This window comes from Canis aureus, chromosome 22, assembly GCF_053574225.1.
Source record: "Canis aureus isolate CA01 chromosome 22, VMU_Caureus_v.1.0, whole genome shotgun sequence".
NCBI lineage: Eukaryota > Metazoa > Chordata > Mammalia > Carnivora > Canidae > Canis > Canis aureus.
In genome coordinates, this window is record NC_135632.1 from 51,245,830 (window position 1) to 51,267,500 (window position 21,671).

At 42.6% G+C, this 21,671-nt stretch overlaps 1 protein-coding gene across 2 annotated transcripts in view; it reads right to left on the reverse strand.

Annotated features, from left to right (window-relative positions):
• Positions 1–21,671, reverse strand: part of PYGB (glycogen phosphorylase B) — a 53,848-nt gene that overhangs the window by 28,986 nt on the left and 3,191 nt on the right. For both annotated transcript variants that reach the window (XM_077866031.1, XM_077866032.1), the window contains exons 2-3: positions 9,398–9,499; positions 1,520–1,598 (exon numbers count right to left, since the gene is read on the reverse strand). In XM_077866031.1, coding sequence (XP_077722157.1) covers positions 1,520–1,598; positions 9,398–9,499 — 181 coding nt within the window. The remainder of the gene's footprint in view (positions 1–1,519; positions 1,599–9,397; positions 9,500–21,671) is intronic.

A 21,671-nucleotide genomic window follows, 5' to 3' on the forward strand; every position in this document is an offset into this window, starting at 1 on the left:
CAGAAGTAGCAGGAAAGGTGACTAGGAAGTTGACAGGAAGGTGACTAGGAAGGTGACTAGGAAGTTGACAGGAAGCTGACTGTGGCCTGCAGACACCCTGAAGGCCAAGGATGGGACTGCCCTGGCCGACAGTCACCAGCCTCAGCATAGGAGAGGTTAGGTAGCAACCCTGAGCTGTGAAGGGGAACAAGGGGTCTAGAACCTCCCCCTGAGCTTGGTTTTTACTGACTGGGAAGATGGCTATGAGCAGCATAAGGCCATCAAGGGTGAAGGGGGCTGCAGGGACTGATGCCGTAAGGCCTTGCTGCACCCTGGGGGCATGCTGCCCATCAGTGAGGCACACGATTCCATCTGTGGGTAGGTTCAGCTTCCTCTCTGGGATGATCTCACATCATAAACTAAAAGAGATCCCTGCATTTGAGAGCAGATGTAGGGGACACACAGGCTTCTCACATGAAGAGGAGGAGGTGGGACAGGCCTTGCCATTGTTTCCTTATATAGAACCAAATGTTGTTTTGTTTGGGAGAAATATATTCTGCTTCTATAATTTCTGAAGAATTTAACTTAAGATTTGAAAACATAAACACATACACACACTCAGATAAATTTTAGGGCATCTTATCCCTCCTTTACAAAATGGTAACTCCCCAAAGGGGCAATAATGCAGTGACAGGTGCCTGAGTCCACCCTCCCATGCCCTCCACACAATGGCAGCATAAAACTTGACTTATTTCTGTTATAGAAACACTATGCCCAAGAGCCTTGAAGCACACAGCAAAACCAATTTTCACTTCTAAATTCTTGGGGTTTTTTAAAGTTTATTTATTTTTTAGTAATTTCTACACTCAATATAGGGCTCAAACCCACGACCATGAGAGTCACATGCTCTTCCAACTGAGCCCACCAGGCAGTCCTCCACTTCTAAGTCCTTCACTCAGCTCCCTTTGCCCTAAAAGGCTAGCAAAAATAACTCAAACAGAAAAAAACAAAACAAAATTGGATATGCTCTCACAGAATGGCCCAAGGAAACAAAATCCCAAAAGGAACAACTGCTACTTTGGGGCAATCCATTTACCATAGTAAAGCAGGAAGAGCCTGCCAGCTGGGCTGCACTCATAAATCATGTGTGTACACATGTGTATGTGTGTAGATGTGTGCATGTGTGTTTGTGTGCATGTATGCATACTGTGTGCCTATGTGCGTGCATGTGTGTGTCTATCCATCTTTCTCCCAATTACTGGCTGTGGAAAGTGGTCGGTATATAGGAAACCCCTCCCAGTGCCAGCTACCCAACACTGGCAAGCCTGGCCTTCATGATAATTAGGAGGCATCCTTATGTGAGAAAACAATGTTTTGCATTTTATTCAACCCGTATGACACACACTCCCATCCACTCAGAGGGGCCAATCTACCCCAACAAACCGCTGTTGGGATGCAGCTGAGCTTGGCCTCACCATGTGATCAGCAACCAGGGCACCACATCAGGAGAGGCCATGACCTAGCCAGATGGCGGGGTTACCTGCCAGCCTCCCCAGGCCTCCATTCCCGAGGCCAGCGTCCTCTTCTATTTCCTCCAGTTCTTCCAAGTCCAACCCTAGCTGTGAATAAAAACAGGGGCAACATTTTAATATTACTTAATATCTTCCTCACGCAAAGGTAGAAAGATACTGAGTGTCAGTTTACATCAATCCAAGATTAGAGTCTGCTTTTAGACTTGAAAACCTAATATTAAAATCTGACATTTTATCAATGCATGAAAGTTTCCAGGTATTCCAAAAGCTGCCAAACTACATAAGAATCAATAATCAAAATGAGGCATGGTTTAACAGCCAAAGATACTTATAGCCAGGTTATTAACCTATGTATGGTAAACAGATTACAATATGTATCCTAAAAATGAAACCAGTGCTTTAACTGGCTATATTTATTATTTGCCTCTTCTCTACATTTAGCTGTGGAACGCCCGTTGTGCTTGGCTTCAGGTCACTTTCTGGGTCACTCACACTGCTGTGCAAGTCAGCTAAGTGCGTCTGTGGGACGAAGTGAGCTTAGGGTCCTCTTGCTCTGCCATCTTCCATGGAACTCCCATGTAACATCTTTTTAAACCAAAACCTAAAAGGACTTTTCCTGTGGCATTCCAACTACATTCACACAATCCTGTGAAACAGGTATGGAATGTTAAAAACCAGAAAGAAAGGAACAAAGTCCCAACTTCTTCACCTGACTCGAAACCATCCCAGAATGGTTTGGATAGGCAACTGTTCCATTAACCTGGCTTTAGTGCGTTAAACTTCACAAACCGCTCACGTTAATTATCTTGATGAATGTGTTTTAAACTCCAAGAGCAGGACGCCTGGGTGGCTCAGCGGTTAAGCTTCTGCCTTCGGCTCAGGGCGTGATCCTGGAGTCCCGGGATCGAGTTCCACATCAGGCTCCCTACATGGAGCCTGCTTCTCCCTCTGCCTGTGTCTCTGCCTCTTTCTCTCTCTGTGTGTCTCTCATGAATAAATAAATCTTAAAAAAAAAAATCCAAGAGCTATTCTTTATTGGAATTACATTTATCAATTGTTTATCAAGTTAGAAATTTAAAATAGATTCAGGTTTTTTAAGTATTATTGAATTCATTTTAAAAAAATATAAACCCATTAATGTTAACATAAACAATGTAATTTGATGAAATATAACTACAGTTTTTAAAACAAAGTTACTGAGAATAGTGTTTTACATTTTTATAAATTTCTTCAATAAATTTTCTGCTTTAGCATTCAACCTATTGAAATACCATACTTCATAGAGCCTCTGGAAAACTTCATTGCATAGTCATAAAAGAGCAAAAATAAATAGTTCTGACCTAGTGGACCACTTGAGAAAATCTCAAGAGAGAGAGAGAGAGACAGAGACAGAGACAGAGAGAGGCAGAGACACAGGCAGAGGGAGAAGCAGGGAGCCCAACATGGGACTCGATCTCGGATCTCCAGGATCGCACCCTGGACTGAAGGCAGCGCTAAACCGCTGAGCCACCCGGGCTGCCCGGGAGCTGCTTCTATTGAAGATCCAGTTTTTAGTGTAACCTGTTCCTCAGAACTACTTTCCAGCCCCATACAATAGAGTAGTGGCATGTTTCACTTTTCACACTACATTACAAATGGGGGGTCTGGAGGAGGAGGCCCATCCAAGTTGCACGTCATCATCTGGTTCCCATTCAAAACATCTGGCACTCCACCTTACAACAAGAAGGGCCCAGCAACTGCACCTAGAGACACTAAAGTTTGGATCATCATGAAAACCTTTCAAATACAAGATTAATTAAAAGCTTAACAGTGAGTGAAATGCCACCTTTAAGAAAAAAATGTACATATAAAAGGATATATGCTACCCTGCATTTTCTAAGCTTCCATAATTAACATGTTATTTGTGTAATAAAATTATAAACAAGGACACCTGGGTGGCTCAGCAGTTGAGCATCTGCCTTTGGCTCAGGTTGTAATTCCAGAGTCCTGAGATCGAGTTCCACATCGGGCTTCTTGCATGGAACCTGCTTCTCCCTCTGCCTAGTTCTCTGCCTGTCTCTCTCTCTCTCTCTCTCTCTCTCTCTCTCTGTGTCTCTCATGAGTAAACAAACAAAATCTTTATTTATTTATTTATTTATTTTTTATAAATTTATTTATTGATTTATTTTTTATAAATTTATTTATTTTAATAAGTTCACAAATAAAAATTATAAACAGATATGGCATATTTATGGTATAAACATTTCCTAAAATTTTTACTACCTGTAATAATTATATAAAGAAAAAAAGATTCAAGAAAAAACACTTCCTACACAATAAATTCCACTGAAGACTGAGACTTTAACATGTTCAGTGGTCCTTATAAATGCATTCTGACGTTCATAGTAAACAGAATTCAAATGACAAATCATGGGCAGCCCAGGTGGCTCAGCGGTTTAGTGCTGACTTCAGCCCAGGGAATGATCCTGGAGACCCAGGATGGAGTCCCACGTCGGGCTCCCTGTATGGAGCTTGCTTCTCCCTCTGTCTGTCTCTGCCCTCTCTCTCTCTCATGAATAAATAAAAATCTTTAAAAAAAAAAATGACAAATCACCTGCCAGGATAATGTCTATGTTTTCAGATAATTTTAAAATTTGAATTCCACTATAGTTAACATACTGTGTTGTATTAGTTTCGGGTGTACAATATAGTAATTCAACAACTGAATACAATACCTGGTGCTCATCACAAGTGCCCTCCTTAGTCCCCATCACCTATCTCATTCATCACCCACTGTTAACTATCAGTTTGTTCTCTATACTTAAGAGTCTGTTTCTTGATTTTTCGCTCTTCCCTTTGCTCGTTTGTTTTGCTTCTGAAATTCCACATATAAGTGAAATCGTATGGTATTTATCTCAGACTTATTTTACTTAGCATTATACTCTAGCTCCACCCATGTCATGGCAAAAGGCAAGATTAGATTATTTATGGCTGAGTAACATTCCATTGTACATACTACCACCTCTTCTTTATCCATTTATATGTCAATGGACACTAGGGCTGTTTCCAAAATTTGGTTATTGTAAATGATGCTGCTATAAACATAAGAGGTGCACGTATCTGTTTGAATTAGTGTTTCTGTATTTTTTGGGTAAATACCTAATAGTGTGATTACTCGGTTGTAGGGAAGTTCTATTTTGAATTTGCTGAGGAACTTCCATACTGATTGGATTGTTTTTTTGGGTGTTGAGCAATATTAAGTTCTTTATATACTTTTGATATTAACTCTTTACCAGATACATCATTTGCAAATATTTTCTCCCATTCTGTAGGTTTTTAGTTTTGACTGCTTCCTTTCCTGTGCAAAAGCTTTTTATTTTGATGCAATCCCAATAGTTTATTTTTGCTTTTATTTCCCTAGCCTCAGGAAACATATTTAGAAATATGTTGCTATGGCTGATGTTGGAGATCTTAGTATTCTATTGAGGATTTTTGCATCCATGTTCATCAGGTATATTGATTGGCCTGTAGTTCTCTTTTTATGTGGTACCTTTATCTGGTTTTGGGATCAGGGTAATATTGGCCTCATAGAATGAATTTGGAAGTTTTCCTTGCTTTTCTATTTTTTGGAATAGTTTGAAAAGAAAGGGTATTAACTCTTCTTTAAATGTTGTGTAGAATTTGTCTGCGAAGCTGTCTGATCCTCAATTTTTGTTTGATGGAAGTTCTTTGATTACAGATTTGATTTCTTTGCTGGTAAAGAAATTTTCTATTTCTTCCTGCTTCACAGTTTTGGTAAGTTATGTTTCCAGGAATTTATCTATTTCTTCTGTTCTGTCCAATTTGTTGGCATACAGTTTTTCATAATATTCTCTTAACATTGTATTTTTGTGGTGTCGATCGTTATTTCTCCTCTTTCATTTGTAATTTTATTGGAGTCCTTAAGTAATTTTATTTGAGTCCTTAAATAATCAATACACCCCATGTGAGGATTGAATTCACAACCCCGAGATGAAGAGTTCCACACTCTTCTGACTAAGCCAGGCAGGCACCCCTGCCCTGTGTCTTTTGATTGGAGCATTTAGTCCATTTACATTCAAAGAGATTATGGACAGGTATGTATTTATTGCCATCTTATTACTTGTTTCGTGGTTGTTTCTGAAGTTTTTCTTTGATCCTTTCTTCTCTTTCATGGTTTGCTGGTTTTCTTTAGTAATATGTTTGGATTTCTTTATTTTTTGCATATTTGTTATTGGTTTTTGATTTGTGGTTACTATCAGGTTTTGTTTTGTTTTTTTAAGATTTTACTTATTTATTTGACAGAGAGAGAACACAAGCAAGGGGAGAAACAGGCAGAAGGAGAGAGAAGCAGGCTCCCCAAAGAACAGGGAGCCAAATGTAGGGCTCGATCCCAGGACCCTGGGATTATGACCCAAGCCAGGTAGACACTTAACCCACTGCCACCTGGGCATCTGTACTATTAGGTTTTTATATAACATCTTCTGCACATATGTTTATATTAAGTTCATGGTTGTTTAAGTGTGAACCAATTCTTTATTCCTTTCTTCCCTATGTTTTGGGTATATGGTATCATATTTCACATCCTTTGTGAGTTTGACTGATTTTTTTTTACATAAATGTTCATTTTTACTGCTTTGTGTTTCCTACTTTCACAGTATCATTTCTGGTCTTTTCCTTCCACTCTTAAGTGTTCCCTTAATATTTCTTGCAGAGCTGGTTTAGTGGTCATGAATTCTTCTTTTGTTGTCTGGGAAACTTTATTTTCTTCTATTCTGAATGACAGCCTTGCTGGATATTCTTGGCTGCAGATTTTTTCCTTTTAGCACCTTGAGTATATCATGCCACTCCCTTCTAAGTTTGGAGTTTCTACTGAAAACTATGCTGAAGGTCTTTATCAGGTTTTCATTGTATGTAACTCTCCTCTTTTGTCTTGCTGCTTAATTTTTTTTAAATTTTTATTTATTTATGATAGTCACACAGAGTGAGAGAGAGAGAGGCAGAGACACAGGCAGAGGGAGAAGCAGGCTCCATGCACCGGGAGCCCGACATGGGACTCGATCCCGGGTCTCCAGGACCGCACCCCGGGCCAAAGGCAGGCGCCAAACCGCTGCGCCACCCAGGGATCCCTTAATTTTTTTTTTTTATTCCTACATTTTGCCGTTTAAATTACAGTATGTTTTGGTGGGGATCTGCTTTTGTTGATTCTCTTGGGGCTTCCCTGTGCCTATTAGATCTGGATGTCTGTTTCCTTCTTCATATTAGAAAAGTTTTCAGCAATTATTTCCTCAATTTAATTTTTTGCCCTCTTTTCTTTCTCTGCTGGGATCCATATATGTTATGTTTGATGGAGTCACTGAGTTCATTCCTCTGCTTCTTCCAGCCTGCTGTTCATTCCACTGTGCATGTTTCTCATTTTGCATACTGAACCTTTTATGTCTGTTATTTCTTATCTGTGTTAATCATGTCACTAGATGCCTTCCACATTTTTTCAAGTCCAGCAAGTATCTTTATGAGCATACCTTTAAATTCTCTATCAGGCATGTTACTTTTATCTGTCTTGCTTAGATCTCTGGCTGTGACATTATCTTGTTCTGTCATTGGGAATAAATTCTATCTTCTCATTTTGTCTAAGTGTCTATGTCTCTTTCTGTGTGTTAGGAAAGTCAGCTACATCTCCCATTCTTGAGGGTAATGGCTTTATGGAGAAGAGGTTCTATAGTGTTCCACAGTATAGTCCCAGAACCTGGCACTTCATGGACTGTCTCCAATGTGCACTGTGTGTGCTCTGCAATTGTATCCTGGCCACTTTATCCTTCAGGCCAGTCATCTGCAGAGGCTCTCTTTGTTGTGGGTAGTGTTTAGTCTCTGGCCTTAATATGCCAAGTTTTGACTAAGTGTGCTCTGGCCTGCTTTTGAAATGATAGCTGTTTCCACCAGTGCTGAAATCGTGGCCCCCTAAAACTCCCACAACATGAGACATGGTGTGAGCAGGGATCTGAGCCAGTCTTCTGTGAGAGGGGATCCACCACTCTGGGACTTAGACAAGCATGACCAGGAAGGGCAATTCCATTGGAGGCAGGGCAGGGGGAGGACCTGGTGTCAGCAAGTTACCTGGTGAGTGTCGGCACTGTGCTGTTTTCCACAGGTGGCCCTGTGCTCATGCTGAGAGGTAGGGGACAGAAATGATGCCTGCAACTTCCTTTGTTCTCAGAGGAGAGTCTGTGCTGCCTCTTTGCAACATACTCCCAGATGAGCAAAAAACCTCCACACTATATGCCCCAGGTGCTCTTTAGAAAGTTGTTTCCATGCTGTACGTCTGCAGGCTGTTTGCCTCCGATAGCGCAATGCCTCTGAGTTCTATCCTAGCCAAGCCTGCTGACCTTTAAAACTCCAGGCTTTAAGCCCCACTGATTGCAAGAAGTCATGAGATTCGGTCCCTCTCACTTTCCAAGTCAACTGCTGTGGGGATTCATCTTCCCTGTGTGCTCCCTCGTGCACTAGCCTGTCTCTTACCATTCTTGGCAATCATGGCTCCCTCCTTACCACAGTGGCCATGATCCAATTTCTCTCCCAAAACATTCATGTCTCTGCACTTCTTACCCTCTTTGATATAGCTTCTTTGCTCCCTTTAGTTGTAGAGTTTGTTCTGTCAGTCTTCAGGTAGATTTCTGGAATATTTAGGTGTTCATGGGACAAGACAAGCCTAGGATCCTCCTACTCCAAACCATCTTCCCTTCCAGTCTCTTTTTATTTTTATTTTTATTTTTTTTCCAGTCTCTTTTTAGATAATTTTGAGAATACAATTCCCATTTGGGGAAGTTAAACTTTTTTTCGAAATTTTATTGTGCCAATTGAAACTACCTCTCTACTAAGTTGTAGAGGGGGATACAGGAGCCCTAGAAATGTGAGGCTGTCTGAGACACGTGAGGTCCCTACCATACTACTACCAACACGGTCCCTGAGAGTGCCTCCCATGACAAAATTGAACAAAAGCAAAAGCAGCGAAAGATGCTAGGGGAGGGAAGTCTCTGGTGAGGACCCTACTATGCTCATGCAGGAGTAGAGTAGTGCTGCACATTCACACCACAGGGATTGTATACTCAGTGTCCAGTGTAGGACAAAGATGGTGTCCAGGTACAAGGGTATGGAGACAGAAAACAGGTATTATGGATTCTGGCTCTGCTCTAAAACCACAAACTATGGATGGGAGTTAGCATCCAAATGAATAACTGTTAATGAAGAACCCTTAAGCAAAGGAGTTTTTATTCTGGTTGAGGGTAAGATGAACATAAGAGGTTGCCTAGAAGTGGAAGAGGGGACCAGAGGTGGGTTACTAGTTCAATAAGCTGACGAGAAATGGGACACTACCAACCACTTCCGCCCTGTGGTAAATCTGTCCCTGGGGTGGGAGTGAGGAGTGCAAAGGCTTTTAGAAACCTAGAAACCTTAGCATCACAACACAAGCCTGTGCTCACATGTTCGTGCATTAGCTTCCTATTCAATCCTTACGTTTTCCCCTTGAGAAGGAGTGTCACCCAGACTCATTCTCCCCCATGTAGGAAAGAATATGCCATAAGTCATTCCTGGCTCCAGATGGTGGCAAATCTCAATGTCAGTGCTCACCTCTGTGGGCCTTGGATTAAAACTGAATGTGCTGGGACACCTGGGTGGCTCAATGATTGAGCATCTGCCTTTGGCTCACAGCATGATCCTGGGGTCCCGGGACTGAGTCCCACATCGGGCTTCCTGCGTGGAGCCTGTTCTCCCTCTGCCTGTCTCTCTCTCTGTGTGTCTCTTGTGAATAAATAAAATCTTTAAAAATAAAAAACAAAAAACTTACTGTGCCACAACAAGCTACCCAGTAGCTAAGCCCCAAGGTCCCATACCTGATAAATGGCTTCATCACAAGCGTTCTGAAGGCCCAGGTTCACCATTGTGTTCTGCAGTGTGCGGCCCATGTAAAATTCCAGGGAAAGATAATAGATGCGCTAAGGAGGCAAAAGAAAGCATCTTAGATTTCTCATTCCATTCCTGCACATGAGGAGGATTAGGGTGATGAGCAAATTCATAAGAGCACCTATTTAAGTGTTTCATTTAGGCCACTCACATACACCCCCAAATGGACTTACTCTCTTTGCCAAATCTTGGCCAATCTTCAGCTTTCCAAGAATAGCCCACTGAGGACCCTTCTGATATAGAGCAGAGCCTCTGCTCACTGCCCTGCTGGATATAAGGTGGCCTCCCCCAAATAGCAGGAGGCAAAGCAGGACAGTATTGAGGAATAAGGCTCCCAGAATGGACAGAGCCAGGTCTGAACTTAGCTTGGCCTCTCCCCAACCATGTGCCCTTGAGCAACTGACCTCTTTACATCTTTAACACAGGATAAAACAACCCCTATGAGACTTTCAAGTATTAACAGCTTCTGACACCCATGTTACGAACTCAGTAAGCATCAGTCAACACAACTGGATGGATGGATGGACATATCCATTTCCACTGGGTATACGTCTGAACTGTGACTCCTGGCTGTTGGCTGGCTCTGGGGGATTGGGATATGCAACAGTCTGTATAAACAAGCAGAAGGACCACCCACACTCACTGGGAGCCGAGTGGGGTTCTAAGCCCTTCCCACACATGGTACCAGTTACTCCTCACAACAACCCAGGGGGCCATGGGATGGCAGCTGCTGAGGCACACTCTGGCCTTCGGTCTTGCTCTTACACAGGACTCTACGCTGCTTCCTGACATCAAAAGTAAGGCCTAGTAAAATAAATGGGGAAGAAACGAGAAATACCCCTTCAGAAGAATTCCAACGAATGTATGCAGATGGAATGAGCAGGACAGAAAATCACGAGAACAGCAGAGTATAACTGCCATGGCCAACAGCCACTGCTGAATGCTGAAACCAGTGGGCACAGCTTTCTAGACTAAAGGGGTATCTGCAGAGCCTTCAATATGTTTCCCAAAATATTTATTAATTACCACGGTGATTTTAACAAATGTCCAAAAATTCTCTGATATCCTTCCCCTCAGCAGGTGGTCCCAATGCCCACCCCTGAGGGTGTGCTGAACCGGGGCGACTCCCATCTACTAAACAAAGTCTGGGAGGGGAAACTACTTCGCAGGGGAGGGACCTGGCTGATTCCACCTTGCTTAGGTGACAAGGATAACATCACCAGTGCCAAGCTGTGGTGATACGCTGTGATAAGAAGGTACTGTGCGGTATTCTTTCTAAGCCCTCAGCCCAGACTAATCAGGAAAGAACCTCAGACAGGCCCCAACTAAGGGTTGTTCTATGAACTGCCAGGCCAGTATTCATCAGATTTGCCAAGGTCATGAAAGACAAGGAGAGACCAACAACTGTAACAGATGGGAGGAGATTAAGCAGACATAATAACTAGGGGACCCTGAATCTAATCCAGGGACAGAGATATTAGAGGAAAAAGTGTTACAAACCTGAACAAAGTGCTGAGCCAGTGCCAACTTATTTTGATAACCCTGCTATGGTCATGCAAGGTATTAATATTAGGGGCAGCTGGGTGAGTGCTACACAGTACTCTACACTATCTGTGTGACCCTCTGCAAATCTAATGTTGCTGCTAAATAAAAAGTTAAAAAGCAAAACCAGGCCTTGAAAAGGGGTGTGTCTGTGAGTGTGTGCACATGCACAAGGATGAGTGTGTGTGTCTCAGATTCAGATGTGAATCCATAGGGAAGTATGGACTGTACTATGGTATGTATGGTTTATCTTTTCTGCAGGTTAAGATTTTCAAAATACAATAAAAAAAAAACATCTTTCCTACTGGTTGCAGAATACAGGGAAAGAATTCACTTTTCATAGACTGCTGGTGGGGCCTGTTGGGCCAGGGTTTTACTGGGATGCCCATGTAGGGTGACCTGCCTGAGCCACTTTGGGACTCACATTCTATGCAGTGACACTCTTAAACTGTATTTTTATACCCCATTTAGAATTCTGACCAGCAGTTGACCAGAAATCTTTTGAGAAAACTCTGTGGCCGTGTGCCAGCCATCTACTATTTCAGCAGTGTTGTCCTCTGGGTTTTTATAGCTCTGTTCATACCATTACCTCACACTTTAATGCAGCAGGATTTTGTTTTGTTTTGTTTTTAAGATTTTATTTATTTATGAGAGACAGAGAGAGAGAGGCAGAGACAGAGGCAGAGGGAGAAGCAAGCTCCCTGCTGGGAGCCCAATGTGGGACTCGATGCTAGAACCCCAGGATCATGAGCTGAGCCAAAGGCAGATAATCAACCACTGAGCCACCCTGGATCCCTTAATGCAGCAGTTTTTAGACAATTCCCCTTAGAACCAAGAAGTATCCTCAAAGGGTGAGCCAAGGTAGAAAGGGGCTCCCATTTCACAAAATACACAGGCAAGGGAACTAAGAAAATGGAAAGACATCCCATGTCAGTGAATTGGAAGGTTTCACATTGATAAGATGGCAATACTTTCAAAATGGATCTACAGATTCAACATAATCCCTGTCAAAATTCCAGCTGGCTTCCTTGCAGATTGATAAACTGATTCATTAGGTGGATCAACCAGATAAAAATGCAAGGGATCTGGAATAGTCAAAACAATCTTGAACAAGAAAGGACAAACTTAAAAAAAATAATAAAAAATAATAAAAAATAAATAAAAATAAATAAAAAAAAAGAAAGGACAAACTTCGAGGACTTATACTTCCTAATATCAAACCTTATTACAAAACTATAGTAAGACTGTGTAATATTGGCATAAACATAGACACACAGGACAACAGAACAGAGTCCAGAAACCAACCCTCACATTTATGGTCAACTGATTTTTAACAAGCATGCCCTGATATTTCAGTCCTAAGAATAATCTCTTTAACAAATGGTGCTGGGACAACTGGATATCCACATGGAAAAGAATGAAGTTGTACCCCTCACACCATATATGAACATTATTTCAAAGTAGGTCAAAGATGAAATACAAGAGCCCAAACCATACAACTTTGAGAAGAAAACATAAGAGGTCTTCACGACCTTGAATTATGCAATGGTTTCTTCTGTATGACATCAAAAGCCCAAGTAAGAAAAAACAGATAAAGTAGACTTCATCGAAATTAAAAACTTCTGATAAGGGGATCCCTGGGTGGCTCAGCAGTTTAGCACCTGCCTTCGGTCCAGGGCGTGACCCTGGAGTCCCAGGATCGAGTCCCACGTTGGGCTCCTCACATGGAACCTGCTTCTCCCTCTGCCTGTGTTCTGCCTCTCTGTCTCTCTCTCTCTCTCCCCGTGTCTCTCATGAGTAAATAAATAAAATCTTAAAAAAAAAAAAAAAACCGTCTGATAAGTTGAAGAAAGTAAAAAGGATGGAAAGAAACAGAATGGGAGAAAATATCTGCAAATCATATAACTGACAAGAGATTTATATCTAAAACATATATACAACTTAATAATAAAAAGACAGCCCAATGGTTGGTTGGGCAAAGAATCTGAACAGACGTTTCAGTAAAGAAAATAGTGTCAATAAGCACATGAAAAGATACCCAATCTACCCTATCACCAATCATCAGGGAATGCTAATCAAAACCACAATGAGACTTCAATTTACATCCACTATAGGACAACTATAATAGAAAAGCTATCAAATGATAACAAATGTTAGCTAGAGTTTTAAAAAATCAGAGTCCTCATATGTGGGGTATGGAGATTGAGCTGTAAAATGGTTTAGCTGCTTTGGAAACCAGTCTGGCAGGTCCTCAAAAAGTTAAAAGAGTTACCATGTGGTCCAGCAGCTCTACTCCAAGGCATGTATCTAGAAGAAATGAAATTCTATGTCCACTCAAAAATTTGTATATAATAGACAGAGGATGGAAACCATTCAAGTGTCCATCAACTGAAGAATGAATAAAATGTGGTACATTTGTATCATGGAATACTATTCAGCCATAAAAAGGAATTAATTACCAATACATGCTATAAGAAGGAAACTAGAAAATAAAAAAATAAAAATAAAAAAAAAGAAACTAGAAAATATTACACTAGATAAAAGAGGCCAGTCACAGGGGATCCCTGGGTGGCTTGGCGGTTTAGCGCCTGCCTTTGGCCCAGGGCGTGATCCTGGAGTCCCGGGATCGAGTCCTGCATTGGGCTCGCAGCATGGAGCCTGCTTCTCCCTCTGCCTGTGTCTCTGCCTCTCTCTCTCTCTGTGCCTATCATGAATAAATAAATAAAATCTTAAAAAAAAAAAAAAAGAAGCCAGTCACAAAGGACCACATATTGTATGATTTCCTTTATAAAATATAGACAAACCTATAGAAACAACAGAAAGTAGATTAGTAGCTGCTTAACTAGGGGCAGATAGGGAGTTTAGCATGGGTAACAGCTAAAAGCTGTTCGGCTTCTTTCTGGGGTAATGAAGATGTTCTTTTTTTTTTAATGAAAACGTTCTAAAGTTGATTGCGGTGATGATGGCCCAAATCTGTGAATATACTGAAATCACCTAATTGTATACTTTAAATGGGTGAATTGCAGGTAATTTTCAATTGAATTTTCTGAATTTTATCTCAAAGCTGTTACCAAAAAAAATATAAAATATTAGGAGCACCTGCGTGGTTCAGTCAGTTAAACATCCACCTCTTGATTTTGGCTCATGGGACGGAACCCTGTGTTGGGCTCCACACACAGCAGGGAGTCTGCTTGAAGATTCGCGCTCTCTCTCTCTCTCTCAACCCCACCGTGTGTGATGGTCTCTCTCTCTCTAATAAATAATCTTTAAAATATATATAAAAAATAGTAAAAATAATGTATAAAATTTTGACAATTACAATAAAATAAATGTACATCAAGTAGAATACTTCCAATTGTAAAGATGATAGAATGAAAATGTTTCTGCCCACTTCTCCCTAAAACACACTAACGGGAAGTCAGAACAGGGAGAACTAAATTAGAAAACTGGCCCTCATACCTCTTTACCACCAAGCTGCAAAGGGAGGACAAGGGTGATTGTCCACTGCTGGTCTCTGCTTTTCTGAAGGGGAGAAATGGATAAAGCACTCACACACATGCACACTCACAGATGCCTGCACTCATATACACCTGCACACTTACATGCACTCACACGTGTGGACACACACAAACACACCTACCCACACATAAATCTGGGAATCAAGGAAGGGCTGCTTGCTCCAGGCTGCACACACTCTCCAGGCCTCTGCCCCATTATCCAGTTGCAAACAGCTGGTTCAGGAAGAATTCCCTCCACTCAGGGAGATGGAACTCAGGATCTACATCCTGAAATTTAAAACAGGAAAACTTGTCCCTTTGGAGCTTCATGGAAAAAAATAAAAATAAAAAAATACAACAGGAAAACAGAAAAAGAAATAAAATGAGCAAAGAACACCCAGCATCTATTTATCAAGGGACAAATAAAATTTGTTAACACAGACTAATCCAAGATGTCAAGAAACACTGATGAGGTAACAAAAGGACAGCACTGAACACGGCAAAGTAAAATAGATAAGAGATAAAACCACCACAGAAATGGAGGCATCACTGGCTGCAAAACAGGGACAAAGCTGTAAACAAACACCTGGTTGGAAAAGTGAACGAAATGGGGGACAGGCATGAAAAAGACTGGAGAGGAAAACATCCATACGCAAGACAAAGACTACCTAACATCTGCGTAATTAGCATCCCCGAAGTAAAGGACCCAAATAAAACACTAAAAACAATTTTTCAGTATATAACGGAAGAAAACTTTCTATACATCGCTAACTCTACAAATTCAAAGAGAATGCATTCGTACAAAAAAATCATGCGCGGGATCCCTGGGTGGCTCAGCGATTTGGCGTCTGCCTTTGGCCCTGGGCGCGATCCTGGAGTCCTCGGATCGAGTCCCGCGTCGGGCCCGGGCATGGAGCCTGCTCCTCCCTCTGCCTGTGTCTCTGTCTATCATAAAATAAATAAATAAATCTTTAAAAAAAAAATCATGCGCAGTGCAGTCTCTGACAGACTTTTTCACTCTTTTTCTTAAATTTTTATTTATTTATTTATTTATTTATTTATGAGAGACACAGAGAGAGACAGAGATACAGGCAGAGGGAGAAGCAGGCTCCACCCAGGAAGCTCAACGTGGGACTAGATCCCGGGTCTCCAGGATCACACCATGGGCTGAAGGCAGCACCAAACCACTGAGCCACCCGGGCTGCCCTCACTTTTTCAATCATTTGAATGTATGCCTTCACAGTTATGGCCTAAATTTCAGTATCATTTCAATTACAAATAAGGCAGTGAGTGATTCCACAGCCTTGCTGAGGACAGCTGCTGTCACCACTGCTCATGGCCCATTGCTTCTTCTTGGATGCTATTTACTCTGCACTTGAACTGAGTTATTGTCATATGGAGTTTCCAGAGTACTGTGCTGCCCCTCCCTCCAGACTGGGCTCAGCCACGTGAGAACACACGGAGCCCAAGGAAACCCAGCTGTTTCAGCAGGGCGCGTGAGTGAGGTTTCAAGCACAACCATGTCCTTTTCCTATGTACACACAAAGGCTTGTGTCTCCTTACACAGCTACTTTTGAGGTCCTCCCCAAGAGGCTTTAGAACAAGTTGGCAGCTCAGGAATATGATCGAGATGTTTTATGTTTATGTTTATGCTGCCTTTAATTGAGAAATATGTATTTTATTTATTTATTTCTAGAGGGCATGCACAATGGGGGAAGGCAAAGAGGGAGAGGGAGAATGAATCTCAAGCTGGTTCCACACCCAGCGCAGAGTCCCATACGGTGCTCCATTTAAAGACCCTGAGGTCATAACCTGAGCAAAGATCAAGAATCGGATGCTTAACTGAGTCACCCAGGCATCCCATGGAAATATAGATTTTAATTTTTTAATTTTTTAATTTTTATTTATTTATGATAGTCACAGAGAGAGAGAGAGAGAGAGGCGCAGAGACACAGGCAGAGGGAGAAGCAGGCTCCATGCACCGGGGCCCGACGTGGGATTCGATCCCGGGTCTCCAGGATCGCGCCCTGGGCCAAAGGCAGGCGCCAAACCGCTGCGCCACCCAGGGATCCCGGAAATATATATTTTTAAAGCTGTATTTCAATCTCTGCTAAAGTTTCTACCTTATAACTAACACTATGAAAACAGCTGGATTATCTTTTTGTAAAGGATGGGTACCAAGGCATAAAACACTGGGCCCAGTCTTAAAATCATTGTTTTTGCTTTTCCTCCCAGTTGAGCACAGCTGGCGAGGGCTCAGTAGTTTATTTAATTCTGCAGAAAGTTCAGGGAGCCTCCCGATGCACCTGTGCATAAGAGGGGAGAAGAAGCAGTGACATAGGGGCACTCTCCTGGATATTACCCATTCAGCGTAGACTGGCAACAGTTGGCTATGCCCTGCCAGGCACTGCTGCAGCTTCTGCTACCTGGCCTGTGCTGTTTTCTGTTGCTGTGTGATTTGTTCTAAGAACATTTATAGTTTCTTCAAATGTGCTGAAATTGCTTTCCCCAGTTTCCTAAAGATGGTCCAGGGTAAAACCAAACAAGAAGGCTTGCCAGCGTCACAGCCCAAGGAGATATAAACACTTTTTTTAAAAAATGTATTTATTCACGAGAGACACACACACACACAGAGAGAGAGAGAGAGAGAGAGAGAGAAAGAAAGGCAGAGACACAGGCAGAGGGAGAAGCAGGCTCCATACAGGGAGCCCGATGTGGGACTCAATCCCAGGTCTCCAGGATCACGCCTTGGGCCGAAGGCAGGCGCTAAACTGCTGAGCCACCCGGGGATCCCGATAGAAACACTTTTGAATCACGCACACTGGGTGGCCTGGATCCCTTCACCCCTCTGAGAAACACCATGTATACCTCGGGGTGCAACACACGGTTAGCTTTGGACTGAGGCAATATTGATCCCTCTGCAGGCCACATTTTCAGGGAGAGTAAGGAAATCTAATTAGCAGGGTGGCAATTTTGGACAAAACCACCTGAGGACACAGGCTTGGTGTAAGTGTAGGGACTCACCTGCAAAAGGGCCAGCTCCTCGGTGTCCCCAAACTCTGTTGCTGCTACAGGCCCAGGGCCATCCCAGGCCTGACCCAGCCTCTTTCCACCCCTGTCGCCCTGCTGGCTTTCCCAGCCAGCATCTGTACAACTGTGGACAGGGCCTCCCAGCTCAAGGAATGCAGGCTGAAAAACCAGACACTCTCCTGCTTCGGCCTCAGAGAGACCGGGACTCCTCTAGCCCCTCTACAGCAGCCTGGAGGCCTGGTGTCTAGGGTGCTCAACTGGGCCATGGATCTTTCTCGTGCAGTCCCTTCTTGCAATACGACTGTCACACATATTAAACGGCTTAAAGGCAGGTTTATTTATTTTTTATTGGGTTTATTTGTTTTGACACAAAGGGACGAAAAGATGACCAACACAAATACTACACAACACAGTAATCTCCTAAAGACATTTTAGGAGTTAAGGAACTCGAATTGTGGCGCTGGAGCCTAACAGCAACAGGCAGAGCCTCATTTTGCTCTTTACACAACAGATTCATTATCAGAACTGGGCTCCTACAGATCTCTGATTTCTTTTCCCTCTCCAAAAAAGGCTGTTTAGAGTCTTTGTTTAACAGAAGGCTCTGAACGCTCTGCAGGAAAAGGAAAGAAAGAACTTCTCCAACATTCAGGGTAACAAAACATAGACTGGGGCAACTGTTTTCACCAAGAAAGGGATTCTGGCCAGAGACGTGTCATCCTGCCTCCAGGAAAAGGCAGCAACACTCCGATTCTCTATCAGAGTTTGCCCTTGCCCTCTCCTGGTGGTTAAGCAGGCACAGAGCGGCTGCCACAGCACACTGCCAGCTCCCTGGCAGACAGAGCCAGCCCTCACGGGACACAGGTACAGAGCCCACTGACCAACAAGAGGTCGGCTCTGCTGGGCACCCCAGCCTCTCCAAAGGCACCAGGGCCACCCTGCCCTTGCCAGTCCAAAGAGAAGATGGCTGGGGACAGCCATCCTCCCATCTGCCATACAGCTGAGGTTCATCCTTGTCTTCGCTGGCCATGTCACAGCATCCATTCTGCTCTGAGGGGCTTTTTGGAGTCTCACACTGACAACAGCTTTATGAAACCACTACTGTGTTTGCCATAAGGATGCTGAGCATTGGCTCATCTCTCTCTTTTTTAAAAAAAGGTTTTATTTATTGAGCAAGAGTGAGAAACCATGAGCAGGGGGAGGGGGCAGAGGGAGAGAAGCAAATAGACTCCACACCCAGCAGGGAGCCCAATGTGGGACTTGATCCCAGGACCCTGAGATCATGACCTGATCCAAAGGCAGGATCATGCTTAACCCACTGAGCCACCCAGGCATCCCCATTATCTCATCTCTTAAACTCCCAACCTATGAAGGCACACTCAGGCACTTTCTTTCAGGATTAAGTGCCAGGGAACCTTGGCTTCTTATGAGTAACTGGCAGATTTTTATCTCAATGTGGATCACAGATTTCCTTTTTCACTTTAGGTACTGGTACCTAGACTAGGACACAGGTCTGTTTGCCCAAAGTCAACCTAGAAAATGTAAAATGTAATAAAATAATGGAATTTGAGAATTTACAGGAACATAGAGATCACTCAGCTCTGCAGGGAACAGCTTTACTTTGCGCTCTTAGTCCTCTGCCTTCTGTCTTCCACGCTGTGAAGCTCTACAAAATATCTACTCACTCCCAGGCCTGTACCAATCATGGAAGTCTCCGTATCACCGCCAGAGAAGCCAGAGCCTAATCAATTTATGTTAAGTGACCTGGACTATGTCAAAGTAGACTGAGGACTTGTGTGGTCCTAGTCAGCGTTTTAACTGAGCTACTTTCACCTTTCATTCTAAATGATGTCTCGAGGCTGAGAAGATACTCAGCTCAAACTGAAATCACATCTAATTCCTACTCCAGGAGATCCTGTCCAAGATACTGCTGACCAAACTTTCCTGTGATCTGATCATCTTCCTAAATTTGTTTTCATTTCTCTTCCCTTTATGGTGTCCCAAGAACCCTGTCCTGTATAAGGTAAAGAAAAAAGCCAGTTATTGCCTGTTGCTTATCTGCTTCACATCTCAGAATCTGCAGATTTCTAAATAGCTTAAAGCTTTGATTTTTTTTTTTTTAATGAAGAATTAGGTACAATCTGAAAGTTCTCTTAATTTTCTTATTTGTATTTCTTATTATTTGGGCAATTAGCAAAGCTATAGGAGATCTGTAGGTAGCAGCACCATGTCAATGTGAACGTCCTGGGTTTAAGCATTCATGGTGTTTGTCCAAGAGTCTCCCTGATTTTTAGAAGCACACACTCAAAATTTTTAAGGGTAAAGGAGCATCAAGTCTGCAACTTATTTTTAAATGGTTCACAGAAAAAAATGTACTAATATGTATAGAAACATAACATAACAAACGTGTTAAAATGTTTAATGTTTGGGAATGCATGAATAGCAGGAATTTACTGTATTATTTTTGCAATTTTTAAAAGTCTGCTGTTGGGAAGCCCCGGTGGCGTAGCGGTTTAGCGCCGCCTGCAGCCCAGGGTGTGATCCTGGAGACCTGGGATCGAGTCCCGGGTCGGGCTCCCTGTATGGTGCCTGCTTCTCCCTCTGCCTGTGTCTCTGCCCCTCTCTCTCTATCTCATGAATAAATAAATAAAAATTAAAAAAAAAAAAAGTCTGCTATCATATAAAATAGAATTTTTTAAAAAGTCATTTAAAAAGGGCTGGGATTCAGAAGCAAGGTCAGTTACGGTAGTTCATAAATACAAAGGGTCCTTGCAGCCATCCATAGCACCTGGATATTAATCAGAGATACAGAATCAACAGGATATGTATATATAGATTTATTTTAAGGAACTGGCTCACACAATCGTGGAGGTCTGAGACTAAAATCTGATGAGGGAGGAGGACTCTATTTGCAGTTCAAAGGCAGTAGCCTGCAGAATCCCTTCCTGCTGGGGAGGGGTGGGAGTGGAGGGTAGGGGGTATGTCTTTGTTCAATTAAGGTCTTCAACAGATTGGACGAAGCCTACCCACACTACAGAGAGTAACCCGTTTAACACGGATTCAAATGTTAATCTCATCTAAAAAACACCTTCACAGAAACATCTAGAATAGTATTTGATCAAATAACCGGGCACTGTGGCCCAGACAAGGTGACACAGTAAATAAACCATCACAGCTCCTAAGAAGAGAGCTATACTGTCTTGTTCGAAAAATCATGGCACACAGTCTGAGAGGCTTCTTAATCTCGTAAAATGATGGCTTAATCCTACCTTCCACTTGGTGAGCTGTCAGGTTAATCAGCAACACAAAACATCTGTCATCAAGCTTCTAGCCAGAGAAAATAACTGAACTATTTACTGTCAGGGAAGTCTGCTCATGGGATACAAGGTTAATTTCACAAGACAAGTGGAAACATCAAAACTGGGTGTGTTAAAAAGATTCCACTGGCTGGTCCAATTACTAAAAGAAAATCTTGTTAAGTGTGGGCAAGCCAAGGTTGCAAAAATGCTGCTCTAAATTAGATCACCTTCCTTTAACTCGTGGGTCCAGCCAAGCCATAAAATTAATCATATTCATTATGATTATCTTTTTAGAAATATTTCAGGGATGCCTGGCTGGCTCAGCAGTTAAGCGTCTGCTTTCGGCTCAGGGCGTGATCCCGAGGTCCTATGATCCAGTCCTGCATCAGACACCTGAGAGGGAGCGAGAAAGAGAGAGAAAGAAAGAAAGAAGAAAGAAAGGGGAAAGAAAGAAATGAAAAGAAAAATAAAAAGAAAAGGAAAAAGAAAAGAAAGATTTCAGATTGCAGTTTGAGCCCACAGTGGAGCTGTCTTTCCTTAATCTACCACCATGGCTATGCCATGAGCTTATGGGAAAAAGCCTTGGTAAGCAGACTATTGCATCCACTGCAGGAATGTAGTAGGCCAGCTGTCCGTATTCTATACTATCCACTTTAAAGTCCCACAGAAAATATCTCACACCTGCTCATTCTAGCAATTATCACAGAGATCCCATGACTCCCACAAGTGGACATGAGCTGCCATTTGCTTTGGCTGCCAGAACATAATGTCTGCACTTTGTGTCCTGACCTTGCCCTCAAATGCAACCTGTTCCTTACCCTTACTCTCTGGCCCCAGCC